Source organism: Aquarana catesbeiana, linkage group LG02 (genome assembly GCF_042186555.1).
Source record: "Aquarana catesbeiana isolate 2022-GZ linkage group LG02, ASM4218655v1, whole genome shotgun sequence".
In the NCBI taxonomy this organism is placed as follows: domain Eukaryota; kingdom Metazoa; phylum Chordata; class Amphibia; order Anura; family Ranidae; genus Aquarana; species Aquarana catesbeiana.
In genome coordinates this window covers 84,832,102-84,856,143 of record NC_133325.1, presented here as the reverse complement: position 1 = coordinate 84,856,143, position 24,042 = coordinate 84,832,102, and the positions used below count along the sequence as shown (strand labels likewise).

The 24,042-nt window shown below is 42.4% G+C and overlaps 1 protein-coding gene across 1 annotated transcript in view; it reads left to right on the top strand.

Moving 5' to 3' along the window:
- GUCY1A2 (guanylate cyclase 1 soluble subunit alpha 2) overlaps positions 1 to 23,297 on the top strand; it is a 379,388-nt gene extending 356,091 nt beyond the window's left edge. Inside the window, exon 8 of the mRNA XM_073613127.1 lies at positions 10,170 to 23,297. Coding sequence (XP_073469228.1) covers positions 10,170 to 10,377 — 208 coding nt within the window. The 3' untranslated portion in view covers positions 10,378 to 23,297. The remainder of the gene's footprint in view (positions 1 to 10,169) is intronic.
- The last annotated feature ends 745 nt before the right edge of the window (positions 23,298 to 24,042 follow it).

Genomic DNA, 24,042 nt, shown 5'->3' with positions numbered 1-24,042 from the left:
CATTTTACATGGTCAGTCTGTAATTGTGTCAGGGTTACAAGAGCTCAGGGCTGGATGACTCATCCTGGCAGCTCTCTGGTGCACCTCCCCCTGTTTCTAGAATGTTTGAGAATATTCTAGAATATAGTGGGAGGAGGCTAGGAGGGGCTGCCTTGAATATTTATGGGCCCTCAGCCAAGTCCCAGGAATGGACCTGGGAGTGGACTGGAAAACCCATGAATAGACATGGGCCATGCCAGCAGAGGAGTTGGGTGGAAGATGGAGAAGCAGTGCCGAGAAGAGGGGCCCCCACCGGTGGGGGGTTTTACCTCAGGCTGGAGCTCGGGAGGCTGGCCTGGAAGGATCCCACCACAGGAGGCAGTTGGAGGGCAAGGAAAGACAGTGAGTAGATCAGGGCAGTGCAGGGACAGACAAAGGGAGAGACTGCCAGCTGCAGCAGTGCTCTCTTGAAGACAGCGGTGTGCCAAGTCTTCATCCAACCTTGCCATGGGGTGTCTACAAGTGTGTGTCAGTCAGGTAGGACTGGAGAGAGTCAGTCAGAAAGACTGAAAAGAGAAACAGCCAGGTGAGGCTGGTGGCAACCAGGTGGGCTAGCATTCTGTAAGCAATTGGAACTGGGATCAGTGGCCATAGGAAGCAGAGGGAAATCTGTTATGCTGTTCACTCTAATTTTGTACTTTGTCATGGGACTGAGAGCTTCTGCCTGTAAAGGGCCTTTGCTGAACTAGCGATATACTGTTAGTTCCCTCGGGAGTGAGCCAGTAGAATCTGTACATAGAGAAACCAAGTGTGTGCAGGAGGAAGTAAGAAGAGGAGTTTGTATATAGGGAAGAAGTTGTCCCTGAAGTTCTGTTTGTTGTCACCTTGGGCATCCCATAATCCCTTAACCTAACCAAGTTATCAATTACTGATTTTTCTGTGTCTGAATGAAAGAAGAAAATGTGGTGTGACTGGCTGTGCAGCAGTGGGGAACCTTAACTTCAGCAACTCCTATGGGTGTAGTGCTACATTACAATTAAAAAAAACATCAGCCATATTTTAAGCTGAAATATTCTGGGGCATACGTTTAGCCAAGTTGATCTTCTATACAGGTGGCCTGCAGTATCCAAAAAAATCCTGTATTTTGGATGTAATGACCACTCCAGGAACCAGAAGTTAAAATTTCAAATGTCATGACTTTTGTTCATAGCTTAGCTAGCTAGCATTAATTTGTCAGGAGAAGATAGACTTTAATGGAACCACACACAACTGTTAAAAGTAGTTTATTGTACAAGAATATATAAGACAAAAAACACATTAAAAATGTTAGTGATTGACATCACAATCATGTTATAGTCAATAGCTAGCTAGCAATTCACATCTCTCATCCCTGTTTTCAGAAGATGAAAAGTATATACAGTGCCTTTGAAAAGTATTCCTTGACATTTTCCACATTTTGTCATGTTACAATCGAATACTGTAGGTAAATGTATTTTATTGGGATTGTATGTGATAGATAGACCAACACAAAGTGGCACATAATTGTGAAGTTTCAGGAAAATTATAAATGTTTTTTAAAATAAATATCTGAAAAGTGTGGCGTACATTTGTATTCAGCCCCCTGAGTCAATACTTTGTAGAACCACCTTTCACTGCAATTACAGCTGCAAGTCTTTTTGGAGATGTCTCTACCAGCTTTGAACATCTAGAGGGTGACATTTTTGCCCATTCTTCCTTGCAAAATAGCTCAAGCTCTGTCAGATTGGATGGAGAGCATCTCTGAACAGTAATTTTCAAGTCTTGCCGCAGATTCTCAATTGGATTTAGGTCTGAACTTTGACTGGGCCATTCTAACACATGAATATGCTTTGATTTTAACCATTCCATTGTAGCTCTGGCTGTGTGTTTAGGGTTGTTGTCCTGCTGGGTGAACCCCCTCCCAAGTCTCAAGTTTTTTGCAGACTCTAACAGGCATTCTTCTAAGATTGCCCTGTATTTGGCTCCATCCATCTTCCCATCAACTCTGACCAGCTTCCCTGTCCCTGCTGAAGAAAAGCATCCCCACAACATGATGCTGCTACCACCATGTTTCACGGTGGGGATGGTGTGTTCAGGGTGTTGTGAAGTGTTAGTTTTCCACCGCGCATAGCGTTTTGCTTTTAGGCCAAAAAGTTCAATTTTGGTCTCATCTGATCAGAGCACCTTCTTCCACATGTTTGCTGTGTTCCCCACATGGCTTCTTGCAAACTGCAAAACGGATGTCTTATGGCTTTCTTTCAACAATGGCTTTCTTCTTATCACTGTTCCATAAAGGCAAGATTTGTGGAGTGTGCAGCACAGGGCTTTTTTTCTTAGAGAATAGGTGCAGGAACTCCCCCTTTCTGAGTCGCCTCTTTTCTCCGCCTCTACCCATCTACAAGCACCATTCCTTGGTTTCACGCCCTACCCATCTCCCAGTAATGCCTTTTTTAGAGAATACAGAACCAAGTATAGTTTTTGTAATTTGTATGGAATTTGGATGGAATTTGGTAATAACAAGAAAAGCACTAAAATAGATCCCCTGCAGCCAGTAACAATAGAGCCCCCCAGCAACAATAGACTTGTGGCATCAACAACAGAACTCTCACAGCCAGCATCAATAGACTTTACGGCAGCCAACAACAATAGACCTCTCCCTCAACATTAGATCTCTCCCAGCAATATAAGACCCACCCCAAGCAACAATAGATCCCCCACCAGAAACAATAGACCCCTAGTGCTGGAGGTGCCGGAACTGCGTTCCCCCACGTTCCCGCTGAAAAAAAGCCCTGGCGCATCACAACTAATAGTTGTCCTGTGGACAGATTCTCCTGCCTGAGCTGTGAATCTCTGCAGCTCCTCCAGAGTTACCATGGGCCTCTTGGCTGCTTCTCTAAATAATGCTCTCCTTGTCCAGCCTGTCAGTTTAGGTGGACGGCCATGTCTTGGTAGGTTTGCAGTTGTGCCATACTCTTTCCATTTTCGGATGATGGATTGAACAGTGCTCCATGAGATGTTCAAAGCTTGGGATATTTTTTTATAACCTAACCCTGCTTTAAACTTCTCCACAACTTTGTCCCTGACCTGTCTGGTGTGTTCATTGGCCTTCATGATGCTGTTTGTTCACTAAGGTTCTCTAGCAAACCTCTGAGGGCTTTACAGAACAGCTGCATTTATACTGAGATTAAATTACACACAGGTGGACTCTATATACTAATTTGGTGACTTCTAAAGGCAATTGTTCCACTAGATTTTAGTTAGGGGTATCAGAGTAAAGGGGGTTGAATACAAATGCACAACACACTTTTCAGATATTTATATGTAAAAAAATTGAAAACCATTTCTTATTTTCCTTCCACTTAACAAATATATGCCACTTTGTGTTGGTCTATCACATATAATCCCAATAAAACACATTTACATTTTTGGTTGTAACATGACAAAATATGGAAAATTTCAAGGGGTAGGGATACTTTTTCAAGGCACTGTATCAGAAGCAACAGTGATATCATCAGCAAACCATCTTGCTCTATATAGAGCTCTCTCTTTTGATCAGCGGCGTTGCATATGTTGCAGTGTGGCTTGGTACAGCTGTCAATGACAGGGCTATATTTTTGATAAAGCACTTGTTGGCTAGATCCTAGGCCAGAATTTAGCTCAGCATACAACTATTTTCTATTTTTTTTTCCCCGCAAAAGTAAGTAGTGGAGTGACATGAGACACCAAAGGGAAACACAATAAAAGCAGCAATCAGTTGCACACTGGTTTAAATTTTTGCATTAGCTATAACCAGCCTTATGTACTTAAAGTGTTTGTTACCCCAAAATTTCATATTCCTGATATGTGGCTGCTGTACCATGTACTTGTATGAGAAAATAGCCTGTTCTCTTTGTATTGCTTCCTTTGTGTGAAATCCCTAGTGTTCCTGCCAATCCCTCTACTTTCCTATAAAAAAAAACTGACCACTCTAAGCAGGAGAACACACAGTGGTCAGTTCTCTAGCTGTGCTGGGAACTCAGTGTGCTCTCCTCCAAAGATGAGACTCGACACGCCTCAGCTGCACAGCAATTCACTTGAAAGATCAGTGTACATTTGCTTCTCCTCCCCCAGCTCTTATGCAGCTGGAAACTGGGTATGTGTTCACTTATAAAAAAAGGGGGACAAAAGATATTAAGAATGTTTGAATGTCTGAATGAATTGTTTTACAAGGTGATCAATTACAATCACTTTAGCTGTCAGGACATTCAACCTGGCCTGATTTCCAATACATAAGGCTGCTGCAGGCACAATAATGTTAAAGCATATCTAAAGCCAATTTTTTTTTCAATTTGGATAGCATAGGGAACAGTTAAAACCCATCAGGGGTGTCCCATTCAAAAGATTTCTATTCACTCCTTAGCCAGAAGACACAACAGGAATTCAGAGGAAATCTATCCAAAGTGAGATGTTTTGCACTCCTTTTTACTTACAGTTCGAAATAGCAATGGTGACTAGGATAAACAGAGAGTATGGACCTGTCTGTCTGTAGGGACACAGACAGAAATAAAAAAATAACAATCCTTCTTACCTAAAAGACAAGTAAAAGGAACAGTTAGACTTTAGGGTCCTTTCACACGTGTGGTCTGATCATATTAATCAGTTTTTCAGAAATCTAAAGAGACGTTCAATCTTATGCCACATACACACGGTCAGACTTTTCGGCTACAAAAGCCCGACAGCCCGTCCGACAGACTTTCGACAGACTTTCGACGGACTTTTGGCGGACTTGCAAACTAACGGACTTAACTACATACGATCACACAAAAGTTCGCCAAATTCGTACGTGATGACGTATGACCGGACTAAAATAAGGAAGTTGATAGCCAGTAGCCAATAGCTGCCCTAGCAAACAGACGAGCGGATTTCTGGGTCCGGCCTAGTTACGACGTAAAGATTTGAAGCAAGTTCCAAATCTAAAGTCCGTCAGATTTGCATCTGGAAAAGTCCGCTAAAGGTCCGGTGGAGCCCACACACGATCGGATTGTCCGCCGGATTTGGTCTGTTGGCGTCCATCGGACCAGTCCGGTCGAAAAGTCCGACCGTGTGTACGCGGCATTAGTGTAATGCCCCGTACACATGGTCGGATTTTCTGATGGAAAATGTCCGATCGGAGCGTGTTGTCGGAAATTCCGACCGTGTGTGGGCTCCATCAGACATTTTCCATCGGATTTTCCGACACACAAAGTTTGAGAGCAGGATATTAAATTTTCCGACAACAAAATCCGTTGTCGGAAATTCTAAACGTGTGTACACAAATCCGACGGACAAAGTGCCACACATGCTCAGAATAAATAAAGAGATGAAAGCTATTGGCCACTGCCCCGTTTATAGTCCCGACGTACATGTTTTACGTCACCGCGTTTAGAACGATCGGATTTTCCAACAACTTTGTGTGACCGTGTGTATGCAAAACAAGTTTGAGCCAACATCCGACGGAAAAAATCCTAGGATTTTGTTGTCAGAATGTCCGAACAAAGTCCGACCGTGTGTACGCGGCATTAGTGTATGGGGAGGTGGATATTAACAGACATGTGTCTATCTAGGCTAGAAAATAAAAACATCCTTTTTTCATTTTTTTGGGACTTAAACATTAAAGATCAGACTTTGATTTTCCAGGGCTGGTTTAAATAGGATTTATTGGTGTGAGGAAATACTGCTTTTGTAAAGTAAGTTTGATGAATGAGGCAAAGAGGTTGATTTACTAAAGGCAAATATACTGTGCGCTGCAAGTGAATCTGCTCTAGATCTGAGGGGAAGCTCTGAAATGAGGGGGAGCTCTGCTGATTTCTAACATCCAATCAAGCAAAAACGCATGTTTTTGTATATTTCCTTGCATGTTCCCCTCAGATCTAGAGCAACTGCACTTGCAGTGCACAGACTATTTACCTTTAGTAAATCAAACCACATTGTATAAAAAGTTATTGAGAAAATTACCATTTCATCTGAAGACCTTGATTTCACCACCCTTCACTTCAGCTGCTACAGTTGCTCATATTGCAAATAATTATACTTCTCCAAAGGCATGATTCTAATGATAATTTCCTTGCCGAGCTAATAGCTCTTTTTATTGCATTGGTAAGAAAACCACATACATCTCCTCCCCACTAGCTACAGTCAGGTCCATAAATATTTGGCTTTAACTGCAGACTTTCAGCTTTAATTTGAGGGTATTTACATCCAAATCAGGTGAACGGAGTAGGAATTACAACAGTTTGTATATGTGCCTCCCACTTTTTAAGGGACCAAAAGTAATGGGACAATTGGCTGCTCAGCTGTTCTATGGCCAGGTGTGTGTTATTCCCTCATTATCCCATTTGCAAGGAGCAGATAAAAGGTCCAGAGTTCATTTCAAGTGTGTTGTTTGCATTTGGAATCTGTTGCTGTCAACTCTCAATATGAGATCCAAAGAGCTGTCACTATCAGTGAAGCAAGCCATCATTAGGCTGAAAAAACAAAACAAACCCATCAGAGAGATAGCAAAAACATTAGGTGTGACCAAATCAACTGTTTGGAACATCCTTAAAAGAAAGAACGCACCGGTGAGCTCAGCAAAGACCCGTAAGACCACGGAAAACAACTGTGGTGGATGACCGAAGAATAAATAGGTTACCATTTTATCCTATGGTGGTTGTTAATAGTGGGTTTGAATCTTGGCTGGTTCAGCAGAGACCGGCCAAGATTTCAACAATGTATGGGCAGGCTGATGGATCAACTTGGGTACAACCAGCATGTCGGATTTATAGGAAATGATTATTGCTAGCGGCTATAGCCATTAGCAATAATTGCTGTGTTCTCCTGGCAGGGGCAGCCTCACGGCCCCGCCCCTGCCGGGAGAACGCAATAGCTCCACGGGAGAGATCTCCCATCAACACTGACTGTGTTAAGAGAATTAATAAGAGAATTAAGAGATTTTCTTTCCTGGAACGAAAGAAAATCGTATCATCTGTGGCCAGCTTTAGTATTTTACTCCAGTAATTCAGCCTACCTGAGCAACAACTGTTGAGATTAAATTTCTGCCACAAAGAGAATGCATTGTTTTTAATGAGTCAGAATGTCAGGAGCGGACATGCCATCCCATAGCCATCTGTTCATGGCTCTGCCACTGTTGTCACCCCTATCCAGTGTATTTACTGCTAAGCAACAAGCTCCGCTCTGGCAGTGATGCCTCCCTTGCCCTGATTGGCCAGTGATGCTGTGTGCTGTGATGCTACCCAGGGCTCTGGACTTGTAAATGTTCTTTCTACACCATCCCAGTACTCTGTTAACCTATATTCTGATCCTGTTCCTGTGCCTTGCTCCTGTATCTAGTATCCTATGTATGATTACCAAATTTCTAGTTCCTGTTACCCTTCACATCATCTCTGTTACTCTGAATTATGCCCTCAGCCTGTGCCTAGATCACTACTTTCTGCTGCCAGCCCTGACCTCAGCCTGTCCCGGGATCACTCTCTGCAGCCAGCTCTAACTTTAGCTTGTCCCTGGATCACGCTCTGTTTGCTGCCAGCCCTGACCTCATCCTGTCCCTGGATCACTGCCTGTCTGCTCCCAGCCTTGGCCTCAGCCTGTCCCTAGATCACTCACTGTCTGCCGCCTTCCCTGACCTTAACTTGTCCCTGGATCACTCTCTGCAGCCAGCTCTAACTTCAGCCTGTCCCTGGATCATGCTCTGTTTGCTGCCAGCCCTGACCTCATCCTGTCCCTGGATCACTCCCTGTCTGCTCCCAGCCTTGGCCTCAGCCTGTCCCTAGATCACTCTTTGCTGCCAGCACTGATCTCAGTCTGTCCCTAGTTTACTCTCTGCTTGTCACCAGCCCTGGCCTATCTGCCGCTAGCCCTGACCTAATCCTGTCCATGGATCATTCTCTGTCTGCCGCCAGTCCTAACCTGATACTGTCCCTGGACAACTCTGTCTGCTGCCAGCCCTGACCTCAGTTTGTCCCTAGATCACTCACTGCATGCCACCAGTTCTGACCTTAGCCTGGCCCTAGATCACTGTCTGTCTGCCACCAGCCCTGACCTCAGCCTCTCCCTAGATCACTGCAATACTCTCTAGTCTGTTACCTTACCTGAATAGCCTGTCCCTGGAATGCACTTACTGACTGCCTCCTGTCCTGACCCTGCCTGACTCCGGATTATGCTACTCTTTGGGAACCATCTCCGCTATTCCCTATGGTCATCTGACCCCATGGTCATCTCTCCCTTGACTATTCCATCTTTCTAATTAACTGCTCTGCCTTTAGTGCTGCTTGGTCAAGGACTATAGCACTGTGTTTTAAGATCTGCGGGCAAACAAATACTGGTAGGCTTACTTGCCTTAAGGGAATGGGGGATGCTAAGCTATACCCTCAGCTATAGCCCAAGACCACCAGTGCTGGAACAAGCATGACACTCTCACCGAGTGAAAGGTGTAGCAATGCTTAGTAGGACATAAAGCTTCCAAATGATTTGTGCCAATAAAGCTTCCCCAATTTGCATATGGGAGAAAAAAATAGCTGCCATTGCTCTGAAAAGGCTAGTGGCCTGGCTTTGTTTTTTTAGCTAAGATAAAATTTATGCCGCAGAGAGAGTTGATTGTTTTCAACCAGTTAGAATGTTGGGAGTGGACATGTCCCTATACCTCCTAGTTGTGTTCAATATATCACACAACTAAAACCCCAAAAAAGCATGTAAAGATTAGTGAATAAAGGTTGAAATAGAGACTCCACAGTGACTTGAAAGGTATTGAAGCTGAAGAATGATAACCAGGCAGCTAGCATTTCCAAACAAGGTAGCCCGCAGTGGATCAATGCCACCTTTATAAATAGGCTCACAGTGTAGATTCTTGTGCGTTTTATTCTAAAAATGGTACATTCAGTTTGTGATGCTCCATAGAAATATTGGCACATTATGAGTCGATCGCAGTTCAGTTTAAATCCTAAAATTTGACCTTGAAATATAGGCAAATATTTTATTCTTAAGATGATGTTTACCTTAATAATGTATGTCAAGGAGCTAACTGTGGAAAATAAAAGTGCTCCTTATTTTTAAATTGCCTCAGACTTTGATTTGATTGAATTTTAACTAGTTATATGATTCTGTATCTTGAGGATACAGAATGAGGACAGCAATCCAATAGGAATAACTGGGGTTGCAGCGCAGAGGATCTGACGGGGACATTCTTTGGTGCAGCATTGGGTAGGACTGCACAGTAAAGATAGTTGGAATGGTGAGGAAGGTAACTATAACATAGTCTGCCCTCAAGAGCTGGGGTATTCATTGTATTAAATGTACAGTTGTCTCTTAATACATGGAAGTTTTTATATGATAAGTGTCACCTAAGTAGGGTTTACATCTTACTTATAGTTAAATTGGGTACCTCATTTTTGTTTTGATTTGGATGTATGTTCACAGAAGGGTCTTCTCCCCACAGCTACTAAACCACATCAGAACCAAGGGCTGCAATTTACAGTATGTGCAATACCCTCTGCTGTTGGTTGAAATCATACTATATGGCCAAAAGTGTGTAAATCAAGAACCATGGACATTAATATTGCCCCCCCCCTTCTAGGATCCCGAAGATCCTCAGATCCTGCATTTGTGTGTTCAGGAGAAAACCTGGCTTGCAGTTATCGTTCCAGTTTATCACAAAGGTGTTTAATAGGGTTTTGTACAGGGCTCTGTGCAAATCAATTGAGTTCCTACACACCAAACTGGTCAAACCATAACTTTATGAAGCTGACTTTGTGCACAGGGGAACAGTCAAGCTAGAACAGAAAAGGGCCTTCTCCAAATGTTGCCACAAGGTTGGAAGCATATCATTTTCTAAAACTTCTTTGTGTGCTGCAATAAACATGCATCTGCCTGGAAGCACATGAACTTAACAAATCTGAGGGGTGTCCACATACTTTTGGCCATATAGTAGTTGTAATGGTCAGGTGTCCAAAAAGTTTTGGCCATATAATGCCAATAGCTCCATAACAATAGATGACAGAAAGGACCTGTATGTGGGTGAGTACTTTTGTAATTCCACATGAAAAGGTGAGAATCAGATATTTACTTGAAACTTGTATGTTCTGACCTGTTATTATAAATATATATTTTTTTCAAAGTGCATTTTATGACTTTACAGCATGTGGATTTTGTGTTCCATGCAGGCTTTTAAAAGGGGAAGAATCGTTTCACTTCGTTCCCCGATCACGTGAGGAGCTTCCAGACAACTTTCCAAAGGAAATCTTGGGCATCTGCTACTTCTTGGAGTTGAACAATGGTCAAAAACAGCCAAAGCAGCCCTTGACATCTGTCAGAATGAGGAAGGTTTCCTACAATATTGGCACTATGTATCTTAGGGAAACAAGTGTATGAAACCTCCTATAAATTCTAGACTCTTCTCAAAAAGAAAAGCACAAACCCCTAAGCGGGTCAAGACAAGAGTGTAGAGGATCTTTCTGTGCCATAAATTTGCAAAGGACCACAACAGGGAGATCTCTACAAGCCAGGCAATAATTCTTTATTTTGGTGGTGAGTGACAGGTGTCCAGAGAACAGTTTTTATTACAGAGTGGATCAAGCCCAGAGGTTCCTGTTATTGATGTGTCCATTTGAACAATATACCATCTCAACCCAAAAGAAACACAATCTAGCAGTCAACAAAAGTCAACAACATTTTCAAATTATAAGGAATAAAGGCTGGACTTGCTTTTTTTGGTTATATTTGTTAGTGTTTGTACTCATGAGTTACCCATCTGTTTGTAGATCCATATACGATAAGGATGGTTGGCCAAGTCCAAACTGAATATTGGATAGCCCAACTCCACCGTGCCGTGCCAATGTTAGTTAAGTGACCTGTATTGACATAAAGATCATTCTAATTCCAAACAAAGCCACAAGCTCATTGCTAGAATAACTGTACTACACAAAAAAATTTAACCAATTTATAATATCATAGTTACGTGAAATTTTAACTCTGTTGTCAAGCCACCTTTGGACCTTATGATCATGTTCATTGTGAAGATGAGTTTTTGCTTTATTTTTTTTTTTTAATTTGCGTATTTATTTATTTTTCTTACTTACATGTATAACCAGACTTTTTATCAGCATGTGTATCAAAAGTATATATTTTACTTCTGTCAAGCTCTGTTAAACTTAGTATGTGATATCACTTGAGTGTAAGCCGTAAGAAACTAACTGACCGCCATAGCATCTGAATGTAATTTCTAAATAATATTATATTATAAACAGGAAAAACATTTTATGACCATTTATATTGAAATATTTAACCATTCATCAGTTTCATTGATGTATATAACTGTTGAAGACATTTTTAAAATATCAGACTTGTGACTTTCATAATTTCACTCAAATTGTTAGTATTCCAGGTGATCTATGACATTAATTCCTATTGTATTTAGCAAACTATTCTACCTGGGGGGGGAACACAGCCATGCCAAGATCAAAGAACGGCTTTTCTTCAATCACTAATACAAATGTACTGTATACTAACACCCAATAACAGCATATAGCAAAAATAAACTCATTTTAACAACAGCCATTGTGCTTTGAATATTTGGTGAAAATCTATTTAGTTAAATAATTAGTTGTATTAGCTGTAGATGTAAAGTACTGTTGGTATGTGAAGATTATTATTTTTTGAGACTAAACTAACTTTTTAAACACATTTATAGACTTATTTATCAGTAAGGCAATACAAATGGCAATAACATGTAGTAATCCACAGCAACCAATCATATCTGGTGCTGACTAGCTAAGTGCTGACTTATCTGACAGTTCTAGGATATTCAGCACTGATTGATGTCTTTCCTTTTTTACCTCTATTACTAGGCAAGTCCAGTGTGGGTACTAAGTGTCAACAATGTGGTTCTCTAGATGTAATTTTTTTCATTGCCCTTATCCAAACTAGACAAATGGTGTGCAATTAGGTGCATGATTACACAAGTAGTAGGGGTTTTTAGAGAGTGTCAGAAAGTGTAGAAAATGTATACATGTTTAAAGCAGAACTCCAGGACTAATAATCATCCCTTAACCACTTCAATACTGGGCACTTGTACACCTTCCTGCCCAGACCACTTTTCAGCTTTCAGCGCTGTCACACTTTGAATGACAATTGCGCGATCATGCTACACTGTTCCCAAACTAAATTTTTATTTTTTTGTTCCCACAAATAGAGCTTTCTTTTGGTGGTATTTGATCACCTCTGGGATTTTTATTTTCTGCTAAACAAATAAAAAAAAGACAGAAAATTTTGAATAAAAATGTTTTTTTTTTGTTTCGGTTACAAAACTTTGTAAATAAGTACATTTTCTCCTTCACTGACAGGCACTGATAAGGCAGCACTGATGGGCACCGATGAGGTGGCACTGATATGGTGGCATTGATGGGCACTAATATGCGGCACTGATGGGGCACTGATAGGCGGCACTGATAGGCGGCACTGATATGCGGCACGGATGGGCACTGATAGGTGGCACGGATGGGCATGGATGGACACTGATAGGTGGCACTGATGTACTTTAACGTATGGTACTGATGGATGCCAATCAGTGCCAAACAAAAATACCTGCCAATCAATGATGCCCATTGTGGGACTGATTGGCATCCATTGTGGGCACTGATTGGCATCCATTGTGGGCACCCCTGGGGGTCTAGGGTGGCATACCTGGTGGTGACATCCCCGGTGGTCCTAGTGGCGTCCCTGGTGGTCCAGTGTGGGTATCCTGGGGGGGCTGCGCTGATAATCGATCAGCACAGACTACCCCTGTCAGAGGAACAGCCGATCGGCTCTCCTCTACTCATGTCTGACAGACACGAGTGAGGAAAAGCCAATCACCGGCTCTTCCTGTTTACATCGAGATCAGCTGTGATTGGACAAGGCTGATCACATGGTAAAGAGTCTCCGCCAGAGACTCTTTACCTAGATTGAAGTTGCAGTGTGTCAGACTGACACACCGCAACAACAATCGCCCCGATGCGTGCCCTCAGGGGCTTCATATCCTGAATACGTCATATGACGTCTGGTCAGGGTATTGAAACCACTTTTCCTCCGTCATTTTTCTATATGGGGGGCGGCAAGTGGTTAAAGTGGGGCTGCCCCTGCACTGCAAGTATTAACTACTTGATTAGTCTAGAGCAGGGGTCTCCAAACATTCTAAACAAAGGGCTGGTTTACTGTCCTTCAGATTTTAGTGAGGCCAGACTCTGGCCAGTGGGAGAAAAAAATGTATTGGCATCTGTAAGAGTAAATAAGGCCCCATCTTGGGTATTAAGTAGAGGAATAATGCCCCAATGTTGGTGTCAGTAGGAGGAATAGTGCCCCATCATTGGTGTCCGTGAGAGGAATAATAGCCCATTGTTGGTGTCAGTGGCAGAAATAGTGCCCCATTGTTGGTGTCCCTGGGGAGAATAGTACCTTGTATCAGAGGGAGAAATAGTGCCCCAATGACCCTTTAAAGATAAGCAAAGGGCCACATCCGACCCCCGGGCCACAGTTTGGAGACCACTGGTCAAAGGGACAGTAAGAGCACTTTTACTTACCCGAAACCTCTGCTCCCTCAGCAAACAGTGTTCCCCAATGCTGTGGCAGTGGATTGTCCCTCAGCGTCTAATGCAAGGACCAGTCTAGCGCAGATCAGAAAAGCTTTTTCCAGTTCCCTAGGCATAAATGGGAAGTTAACCCCTGCAATACAGGAGCAGACACACTGCAAGTGGGGCTTTTAGTTTTCCTGAAGTTCAGCTTTAATTGAAACAGGATAATAGAAAGGAATAAGGGAAGATTAGTAGTAAGGAAAAAGAGGAGAAGGGGAAATGTGGGAAAATGGATGTAGGGGTGAAGCAGAGCAGACAGGGCAATAAGAGAAAAGTAGCAGGGGAAGCAACAGGATAGAGAAAAGCATTAGGGGAAATAAGAGAAGAGCAGTAAGGGAAGCCAGGGAATAAGAGTTGAGTTGAATCTTAATATAGCGCGGTCTTACCCCGAAGGGTCCAGACGCGCAAGAGAAAAGCAGAAGCGGTAGGCTTGGTCGGGGATTAGGGTAGGGGAAAAGCAGCAAGGGAAGGGATGGTCGGTGAGGGGGATAAGAGAAAAGAAGCAGGGGAAAGAACAGTCAGGGAGGAGATATGAGAAAAACAGCAGGTAGGAGAAATGTAGAGGGAAAAATATAGTTGAAAAGGCTGTAGGCGGGGATAGTAGAAAAGCAGGGGTGTGGGGAAGATAAGAGAAAAACAGCGGGGGGGGGGGGGGATATAAGAGGAAAGCAGTAGGGGATATAGAAAAAAGCAGGAGGGAGGAACAAACCAGACAGCCATGTAAAGATTAGAATAGCAGATCAGTAGGAGATATTGGAGCAAGAAACACAAAGCATTGCAATGCAGGTACTTTATTGAGGTACTGTTGAGAACTGGAAATGTATACAGGGCTGGTGCAAGGATTTTTGACACCCTAGGTGAAACCTTATTTTGCTCCCCCCCATTGGCTCCACCCCTGACTCCACTCCCTTTGCCCTGTCCATGTATACCCCACCTTTTTAATAAAGCCCCCATCAAATGCAGCCCACCAGCGCCCATCAAATGCAGCCCACCAGTGCCCATCAAATGCAGCCTCACCAGCGCCCATCAATGCAGCTTAACAGCGCCCATCAATGTAGCCTCAGCAGCGCCCATCAATGCAGCCTCACCAGTGCTCATCAATGCAGCCTCACCAGCACCCATCAATGCAGCTTAACAGCGCCCATCAATGTAGCCTCAGCAGCGCCCATCAATGCAGCCTCACCAGTGCTCATCAATGCAGCCTCACCAGCACCCATCAATGCAGCCTACCAGCGCCCATCAATGCAGCCTCACCAGCACCCATCAATGCAGCTTGCCAGCGCCCATCAATGCAGCCTCACCAGCGCCCATCAATGCAGCCTAACAGTGTCCATCAATGAATGTTTTCTTTCTTCTATTCATTCGGAGTTGGGACACAGACACAGTCCTCCGCTGCCGCTACGTCTCTAACACTATGTGCAAACGGAGCGGCGGTGGCTGCCTGCTGATGCTGAGACTTAGTTGCTTTCTGCAGAAAGAAGAGCGTAGGAACACCAGTTGCAGGGAGCCCTAGGCGGCTGCCTAGTTTGCCTAGTAGTAGCACCGGCCCTGAATGTATAGTCAGTGTAATGTATGTAGTATGTATCTTTTTTTCTAATTTAGAAAACATCATACTTTAGTAGTTATTGTAGAACTTTGAGAACTGCTGAATTAGAGCAAAACTGTGGCATACTGTATGACCGCTGATTGGTTACTATGGTTTTACTACACTTTGCCCTTTGATTTAGTAAATTTAGCCTTTGGGAAATGTTCCTCTATATCAGGGATATGCAATTAATGGACCTCCAGCTGTTGCAGAACTTCAAGTCCTATGAGTCATAGCAAGACTCTGACAGCCACAAGTATGAGACCCAAAGGGAGAGGCATGATGGGACTTGTAGTTTTGCAATAGCTGGAGGTCCGCTAATTGCATATCCCTGCTCTATATAGCTCTTAGCAGTGATAGCATAACAATGACTTACCTTCCAACTATACCTATTTTATCATGAGGGTGTAAGTTTTGTAGAAGAGGGAAGGCGCGGCTTGAATGTTTTATCCAGATATTGACATATTTAGGAGGAGCTTAACTGTAAATCTAGGTGAGCTTAAAATGTCATGATTTGATCATTCAGATTGTTGGGAGGTATAAGAATATGGTTATGCTGCAGGGAGGAAGTAGGTCAGTTGGTATGTCTCTACTGTGCAGTATGAACAGATTGTATTGCCCCCACACAATGCAATCTGTAAACTCACAATGCCCAAAAACCAGACAATTTAATGCACACTACAAATTTTAGTTTTTTCAAAATGCTATACATTATCTCTTAAGTGCGGGTTATTTATATTGCACAGCTGCATACCTTTTACTATTTTGTAAGGTGCATAATTATCAAAATTGCATATTACTAGTAGAGTTAAAAAATTGTCCAGTTTCAAGCTGTTGTGAGTTTGATTCATGTCCTCTGTTTTGTCTTTAATGTTCTGTCAAATTTAAAACTTCAACCAATTTCAAAGATTGCAATATCATATGATTTATTAGTATATAATATATAGTTTTATTGTGTACAACTGAAATACCTTAAGAATGTCACAAGTATCATATTTATTATTTGAAGAGCTATCACCTGGAATCTAAAATGCTTGGAGCCTGTAGTCTTCCAGATAAAGATTTTTTTTAATCAAAATGTTACATTTAGTCTATGTAATTGAAATGTCTTACCCCATTCCTTTCCTGTTCTTTTTCATTTCAATAAACTGTGTAGCAGCATTTGTGTACTTTGTGATACCCACCAATGGAAATCTGGGGAAAGATCACTCCTCCAATCATCTAAGCTTTACCCATTTACATCTGAAGCGTTGCCTCCTCAGAACAAAGATACGGATATCCTGAACTGATAAGAACTGTTAGTAAGTACTATTTGTACTATATGATGAAGATAAAGTTGGTGTTATATACCAGACTAGAATAATTTTCTTTCTAGTTTTCCCAGGTATCTAAATGAGTAATTTCTTAATGGAAAAATCCTTACCTTTTTGTATAAAATTGTGTAAGTAGAAGAAAATCTGTAACTCTTCTCTTCTTAAAAGATGACTGCAATTTTAGTACAGTTATGCCCTGTACACACGATCGGAATTTCCGACGGAAAATGTGCGATCGGAGCTTGTTGTCGGAAATTCCGACCGTGTGTAGGCTCCATCGGACTTTTTCCATCAGAATTTCCGACACACAAAGTTTGAGAGCTGGATCTAAAATTTTCCGACAACAAAATCCACTTGCGTAAATTCCAATTGTGTGTAGACAATTCCGATGCACAAAGTGCCACGCATGCATAGAATAAAGCAGAAGAGCCGCACTGGCTATAGAGCTTCATTTTTCTGGGCTCGTTGTACGTCACCGCGTTCTTGACATTCGGAATTTCCGACCAACTTTGTGTGACCGTGTGTATGCAAGACAAGTTTGAGCCAACATCCGTCGTAAAAAATCAGATGGATTTTGTTATCAAAATGCGCGATTGTGTGTAAAGGGCATAATACCTCAAAGTATGTGTGTCCCCTCCCCCCAGCACCCTCCAAAGCTTACCTGTCTTTACCCCTTCAATATCTATGCTGTGTGCTTTGCTGTGAGCCACACAGTCACCACGTTAACAAGGATTCCAGCCAGGCTCTGCTTTTTTTTATAGCGAACATCTCAGTGGAAACATGTCAGTATCAGATAAGGATAGGGTGGCTTTTAAAGCATAACTGTACTAACATTGTTCTTAAGTTTATTTTATCTACCATAATCCTACAGGCCAATTATAGCTGCCTAAACACTAGAGAGGAACAATGATCTAAGTACCCTGCAGCAACTGAATCTACCAGTGGAGTTCATTTTTCAGCATCTGCAGAGGGGTCAAAATAGTATCAGATGAACAGCCATCAGACAAGATCTTTAATTGCACTTTAATTGTTTAATTGCAGTGTGTTTGTAACCCAATATGGAACACTTGCACGTGCTGCCTGAAAGGATATATGCAATTGTAGTTAATTTCCCGAGTTGTGGGCCCTAACCCCCTCCAACAGAATTTCTTTAGAAGCAAATACATGTTCCTGTTATGGCAAGATCTTTACTGTGTGGACGGTGAAGAAACATCTGTACAGGCAAGTATACCAGAACAGTTTGGGAGGGGATCAATAAACACAACTGTGAAAATATAGAGTTACAGTATATTTCTCGTTCAAAGTTTGTGAAACTAGAAACATGAGCGATGACATTGTTGACGTGTAATCTTTTGTAAACAGTTGACTTGTCTTTTAAGGTATAGGCTTTGGAGCTGTAACCCGCCTTCTGACTTCCCCATTTAGAAGATAATTGAAAAAAAGTTATGTTGGAAAAATTATGTAGATGTCGACATACCCTTGTTTCATTCACTCACCTTCACTTCTTGTAAACTATTGCCATTATTTCCTATTATTACTATGCACAGTGTAATGTTCACAAGGCCATGGAAAGAACTGGGATAATCACAAGTTCACAAACCCCAAGCAACCAATCAGATTTTAGCTTTACTGCAATCAGAATATTTCGGGATTGCGCATGTAGAGTAAGACATCATCTGCAAAAGTGACCAGCGTATGTTCCATGTGTCCCTATATCCCTATAATGTTCATAGAATGGCATAGTGTGGCCAGGAATGGATTTAGAGATAATACAAACAACAGCTTGAATAGTGGGCACCCCTCCAAAGTTCCATTGCACAGTTTGATGGGTCATAAGTTATACCGTTTATTCTCACTTCAGTTGTTGGTTGTTCAAACAAAGCCATGATCCTCAACAGCATATTACATTCCCGGGCCATTTGCTCTAGGGTCATAAGGTGAAACAACAAGTCCACCAGTCAAGCATCTTTTCAGCATTGCTAGATAGCAGAAACAGAGGTATTGTATGCAGTCTTGCATAATGTGTGATTAAAATAGATTTGAGAGAGCTGACTCTGGCTTCACTGTCCTGGACGAAACCAACCTGACCTGGATGAAGCCAGGAAGGTAACAGAGGCTCAATGCATAAGGTCAAGTAGTGTGAACATTTTTTCCTGTTTGGAAGCTTAGTTCCTTACCTGTGATACAAGGGGGGTTAAAAGAATTGTCTGTAATGCTGAGCTGCAGTAACTATTTTGGGGAAGACCATGAAAAATGCTAGCGTCTTTAACCCTGAGGGCTGCTATGTGGGGTTAGTCAAATGTATGCTGGATGGATTGTGGTTGGCTGAAGGAGGGCACAGAAGAAGGGGATATAGACTACTGTGCATCCTGGGACAACCAGAGCCTGCTGAGAGGGATTTAGTCCCCCAGACAGACTGAGCTTGTATGTCAGATTGACAATGGAATTACACATCCTAGCATGATCTGGACTCTATGAAGAGGAAAAGGGAGGTCTTTGCCCAGGCCTGAGGCAGATGTGGTGAAGATATTGTGGGAAACCGACTGTGCTGCAGGCTGTTAAAAGAACGTTTTGCCACTGCATCAGGGATACAGAGAGGGGGAGTAGCAGACATCTCCTTATACATGAGAACGCCACTGTCGCTGATTGGTGTTCCCACCTGATTTTTGGTTAGAACACCACTGTCACTGACTGGTGCTTTCACTGTCACTAACTGGCGCTGCTGCTTGATCATTGGGGAGAATGCCGCTGCCGCTGACCCAGCTGAGCCACCTGATAAGGAACTGAGGAAGACTAGTTGTCGCCCCAGAAGTTGGTAGGAGGCCACTGCCCACTATTAAGGAGGATCAATATTGTTTGCTTAGGACACTATACCCAGGTTCGAAGAAACATTAATTGAGTGGTCCAATGCCAGATTTGGGCCCCAATGTTCTGGCCATTGGTGAAAGGGTTTGATAGAGACTGTCAAACTATTATCTTAGCATTGCCCTTAGACAGAACCTTCTTAATTATAGGATTTAGGGGGTCATTCTCTGGTCTGTTTGCTCATTACCTACTGTATTTTGCTACTATTTTACTTATTCGTTTGAGGTGGTCATTGTCATTTCTATTTCTTTGGGTATTGTAGTATTACCTAGATTTCTGCAATAAATATCCCTTGTTCATCCTGGGTGTATCAGAGAGTGGATTGCTGCCTACAGAATTGTGGGCTCTGACAACAGAGGACTCGAGAAAACAGTGGCTCCTTTGGGGGTAAGCGCTATATTAACATTAATCAGAGATAATGCCCTTTAGCTCAGACAATGCAAGGGGTCCTTTCTCTCCTTGGGGATACTTATGATATGGTCAATGTGTGCTTCCAGATAAAAGGGGATTCCAAGTGTCTTTGCCAGAATTTGTTTAAATTGCTTAAAATATCTGACCATGCAGATGTCGGGTCCTGAGCTGTTTCCTTTAGGCATGCTTTGAATCATCATGCAGGGAAACCCACTTCCTGTATTAAAGTGCCCCCACCCTGGATTAAGGAGCACAGGGGGCACCTTTGGACAGCAGCATTGTTAATCTTGGGGAAGGAAAGTGATAATCTGGGGGAAGGGGAGTGTTAGATGCAGCACTTTTTTTCTCAGAGAATAGGTGCAGGAACTCAGAGCTGCCTTTAGGAGTTAGCCCTTGTCTCTGCTCCTACCCACCTCCGAGCACCGTTACTTGGTTCTGCCCCCTATCCACCTCCCAGATAAAAGGGGATTCCAAGTGTCTTTGCCAGAATTTGTTTAAATTGCTTAAAATATCTGACCATGCAGATGTCGGGTCCTGAGCTGTTTCCTTTAGGCATGCTTTGAATCATCATGCAGGGAAACCCCAAGGTCTACTAAGTACTTAGAAATGTCTGCCTGTTTAAGATTCACAGTAGGAAGACCCGCACAAATGTGCAGGTTAGGAGACTGCAATGAATAATGTTGGGACAATACCAATTTGCTATAGTGATTGTCTAATTTTGCCCTTAAAGTGGAGTTCCACCCAAAAATGGAACTTCCACTTTTTGGATTCCTCCCCACCTCCAGTGTCACATTTGGCACCTTTCAGGGGAGAGGAGGGAGAAGATACCTGTCTAATACAGGTATTTTCTCCCACTTCCTGGCATAGATCACCGCGGCACTTGCGGTGACCTACGCACTTCCGGTGCCTACACTGTCATCCCCCGCTGTATTCTGGGAGACACACACGCAGCAGCTGAGAGCCAACAGATGGATCGGCTTCGGCTGCCGACATCGTGGGCTCCCTGGACAGGTAAGTGTCCATATATTAAAAGTCAGCAGCTGCAGTATTTGTAGCTGCTGGCTTTTAATATTTTTTTCGGCGGACCTCTGCTTTAAAGCGGTATTAAACCCAAAACCAAAAATGTAATATATTGCAGCTTACCAATAACTAGATGCTGTGGCTGCACTAGCTTTCTTTTTTTAGGCTTTTTTCTCTCTGTTTTCACCTGGTGATCTGGCTGGTAACACACTTCCTGTATTAAAGTGCCCCCACCCTGGATTAAGGAGCACAGGGGGCACCTTTGGACAGCAGCATTGTTAATCTTGGGGAAGGAAAGTGATAATCTGGGGGAAGGGGAGTGTTAGATGCAGCACTTTTTTTCTCAGAGAATAGGTGCAGGAACTCAGAGCTGCCTTTAGGAGTTAGCCCTTGTCTCTGCTCCTACCCACCTCCGAGCACCGTTACTTGGTTCTGCCCCCTATCCACCTCCCAATACTGCCTCTTTTAGAAAATACAGAACCAAGTAACATTTGTGGTACTAAGTAATTTGTATGAAATTTGTTAATGGTAACAAGAAAAGCAGTATTAAAAAGATCCACTGCAGCCACCAATAGACCCCTTCTCCCCCCACCTAGCAACAATGGACCACCTGCAAAAAATGCCCCCCTCCAGCAACAATAGACCCCTGGCAGCAACAACAGATCCCCCCACAGACAGCATCAATAGACCCTCCAGCAGCCAGCTACAATAGACTGCTCCCTCAACAGTAAATCCCCTTAACAACAACTGACCCCTCCCAGCAACAATAGATCCCCGCCAACAACAACAGACCTCCCCCCTGCAGAAATAGATTTCTTCCAGTCACAACATGTCCCCCAGCAGCAACAATAGACCCCCCCCCCCCAGTAACAATAAACCCCTGCAAAGAAATACCAACTCCAGTAACAATAGATCCCCCAGCAGCCAGCATCAATAGACACTGTAACACAATCAAGCACCCCTTGCCATTACATACATTCAGTGCTGAAGGTGCACAGAGAAATCAGGCAATTTTTGATTGGTTGTTATGGGTTTCGGCACTTTGGGTGTTATCACTGTGCCATTTGCTGCATACGCAATAATCTAAACCTTAAAGTGGTTGTAAAGCTTCGATTTTTTAAAAGATAAAAATAACAAACATGCCTATACTTACCTGCTCTGTGCAATCGTTTTGCACAGAGCAGCCCCAATCCTCTTTTTCTGGGGTGGCCCGCTGGTGCTCCAAGCCCATCCTCTTCATCCGATGCCCCCATGGAAAGCCGGATGTCAGTCCAAGCACCTGGCGGATCCTGACTTCCATTGTCATGATGACGTGCCTGGACTGATTTCCGTGACATCAGCAGAGAGCAGACTTCAGTCAAATGGGTCACAGGAATGAAAAATGAATTGCACTCCTGTGACCCATAGTAGAAGCCCAGCCAAACAAGTTTAGGCTGGACTTCTCCTTTAAGGCGAAAGAGCTTGAGCCTCTACACAGGCCAGTCAAAGCCTTTAACATTAAAATATATATAACTGTACATAATTCCATATTTAAAGTAGAACTCTAGGCAAAACTGTTTTTTTTCATTTTGGATAGAGCAAGGGAGGGTTATAACCCCTGTCAGATTTTTTTTTTCACCATCTGTTTCACATTGCAGAGATTTCCCTTCACTTCCTGTCCCATAGCCAAAACAAGTGAGAGGAAATTAAGGGACTTCCTTGGGGACCCACAGGTCACAAGAACTAGTGTTTCAATTGAAAGATATTACTTTTCTGGGGACAACCCAAAATTTGGGATTTCATTTTACTTTCACTATCAATGATAATGGTGAACAGGACAAATAGAGAGGGTGAATCTCCCTAACGGGGGCACAGACAGCAATAAAAACTGTGTCCAAAACTAGAAAAAATGTTTTGCCTTTAGTTATACTTTAAAGTTACAGTGCAAGAAGAAAATCAGGCTATTTTTGATTGGTTGTGATGGGTTTCTGCACCTTGAGTATTATCACTATACTTTGCTGAATATGCATTATAGCATTTGTTTCTGACTATTTATATAGTTTAAATATAACTAAAAGATGCAGTAAGCTCAGTAAGTTCATGTAACTGAATCTAGCTACTAGGAAATAATCGAAAAATGTTATTTGTTATTAAGTTATATTTACTATGTAATGTTTTATGTTAGCTTTATTACATGTACCATAAATGTCATTACTGTATATATTTTGATTGCATTTATCTAGGCACTTTAACGCTACAATGGATGTATAATTACCATTATTTAAGATTGTATTAGATAAATGTTAGTCTTATCAGTAGTTTAAAGCAAAATTGTCATTTTTTTCTTGTTAATTAGAGATAATTACCAAGAGGTGACCAACAGTTCTAATTTTGGTAGAGAATATAAAATCTAGTGTTTTCGAAAATGCACTAAAACATCAATGAATGTAATAATTTATCACCATGAATAAAAGTAAAAATATATGGTACAGGACTTTATAATTGTTTCTATTATTGTATATAAATGACATATTTTTTTTTCTTTTTGTAAATCAACAGACTTACAGTAATCTGGAGATGATAGGCCATCAACAGTTAAGTGTAATTATAATCACCAAAAATAAATAGAGGCCTTCAATATATCTAAAAATTCAGAATCTAAAATGAAAAATAAAATTACTAAAATACATTTTTCTTACTTGTTCATTGAAGGACAAAGGCTGAAGTATTCTGAGACACTGGGTTATACTGCTGCCTTCAGGAGTTTTGACACCGGCAAACAAAGCTGTACGTCAGCCTAATACAAACCCCCCACTCCCTTTATACTTACGTTTTTGCTAGTATCCTAAAATGGACATCTTCTCCCAGCAAATTCATTCCTATTTCTTTATTTTAGTTTTATTATAGCCTTTTGAGGCTCTACGCAGACCCTGTTAAAAGGAGGATGCAGGGCTGGTCTGTAGGTGACCTGTAGAAACATGTGACTTAGCACAGAGCACTTTACAGGTCCAGGGCTGTGGTGCACCCATCTGTTCCTGAATGCTCTCATGGGAATATGCCTGCTGGAAGCATTGAAGTCATCTGGTATGTGGTTGGTGCTCTGCATAGACGAGTGCTGTCACCCATCCAGACCACCACTGGTGAGTAACAGGGCTTGTCTCTACACCCCTTTGGGGGTTAACTTGCGTCTTGTGGCACAATAAAATGTGTCAGTGCCTTGTATGGGCTGTGACCCACTTTTTTAGCTGTAGGACAC